The sequence below is a fragment of the Suricata suricatta genome, chromosome 3 (assembly GCF_006229205.1).
Source record: "Suricata suricatta isolate VVHF042 chromosome 3, meerkat_22Aug2017_6uvM2_HiC, whole genome shotgun sequence".
NCBI lineage: Eukaryota > Metazoa > Chordata > Mammalia > Carnivora > Herpestidae > Suricata > Suricata suricatta.
Window position 1 is genome coordinate 72877 of NC_043702.1, and position 1381 is coordinate 74257.

General features: G+C 64.3%; 1 protein-coding gene across 2 annotated transcripts in view; it reads left to right on the forward strand.

Moving 5' to 3' along the window:
- PDCD1 (programmed cell death 1) overlaps positions 1-1381 on the forward strand; it is a 9466-nt gene extending 8085 nt beyond the window's left edge. For both annotated transcript variants that reach the window (XM_029932881.1, XM_029932882.1), the window contains 2 exons: positions 55-89; positions 378-1381. In XM_029932881.1, coding sequence (XP_029788741.1) covers positions 55-89; positions 378-581 — 239 coding nt within the window. In that variant the 3' untranslated portion in view covers positions 582-1381. The remainder of the gene's footprint in view (positions 1-54; positions 90-377) is intronic.

Genomic DNA, 1381 nt, shown 5'->3' on the forward strand with positions numbered 1-1381 from the left:
CCTGCCCGGACCACTGCCTGGCCTCCTGGGCTCACTCTGTATGCTTCTTCACAGGTGCCTGTGGCTGCCAAAGTGAGGACGAGCCTCTGGTGAGTTCTCTTCCCTTTGCTGCCCTGGTGCCAGACCCCACGCTGCGCTGCAGGGGGGCTGGGGGAAGGCTGGGCCCCCCAGGGCTCAGAGGGGGAGGGAGGGCTAAGAACCAACTCCCTCGGTGAGGTTGAGCATGGGGACAGCAGGCCCCAGGGAGGGTCCTGGAGCGCAGGCCCTGCTGGGCTTTGCTCTGGCTTTGTGTTTGCACGTGCACTGGTGCACCCCCACCCCCACCCCCGCGTGTCTGCCCCGTGGAGACCTCTGGCTCCAGCCATCTCTCTCTATAGAAGGAGGGCCCCTCTGAAGCACCTGTGTTCACTGTGGACTACGGAGAACTGGATTTTCAGTGGCGAGAGAAGACGCCGGAGCCCCCAGCCCCCTGCACCCCGGAACAGACAGAGTATGCCACTATCGTCTTCCCCAGCAGGCCAGGCTCCCCGGGCCCCCTGCCTCTGAGGCCTGAGGATGGACCCTGCCCTTGGCCCCTCTGACCAGCTTCCTCAGCTGCCCTACGTCCCTCAGAGCCTCTGCCAGGAGTGCGGGCAGACCCTTCCCTGGAAGAGCACCTGGCCAGGAGGCAATGGGGACTGCCAGCTTGGCTCTCCTCTCACTGCTCACATGACCTGGGGGCAGAAGGTGTCCCTGTGTGGCAGAGGAAAGGACACGAGCCCAGGACTCGGGACCTGAGCCAGCCCATCACTCCCCAGATCTGCTGCTCTGCGCCACCCCCTCCACCACACATGCCTCCCTGGCAGGGACCGTCTATGCTGTGGCCTCCTGCTGAGGGATCTCCCTGACCCACCACTGCCTCCCAGGGGAGCCTGGTGCCTGGACGTGGGGGCCACAGGGTCCCTGGTTGGGGACTCTACCAGTGAGATACCCCCATAGCCAAGAGCTGGAGGGGCACATGAAAGGGGTCAGGGACCTCGTGCTCCTCCGGGCCTGGAAGAGAGCTCCTGGTGTGGGGAAGGGCAGGGCACCCATGGGCCACCCTCATGCACAGCCCAGCCCACCAGGCAGCCTGGGGGCAGGGGAGGTGGTAACAAGGGAAAGAGGCAGAGCTGGAGGCATCCCAGAGGGGCTGTCCTGGGGGCCCCCGGGAGTCCCCTCCCCTCACTGCCCATGCATGGTGCTATTTACAGGGGCCTCTGGCCGGCACCCAAAGGTCCACTATCAGGGCAGGGGCGCAGTGGCTACCCCAGCATCAGGGGCTGTGTTGGGTCCCACACACACCTCAGAGCCCCTTACCCTGTTCCATCATATTATAATTAAATAATAACGAAAGCTCTAA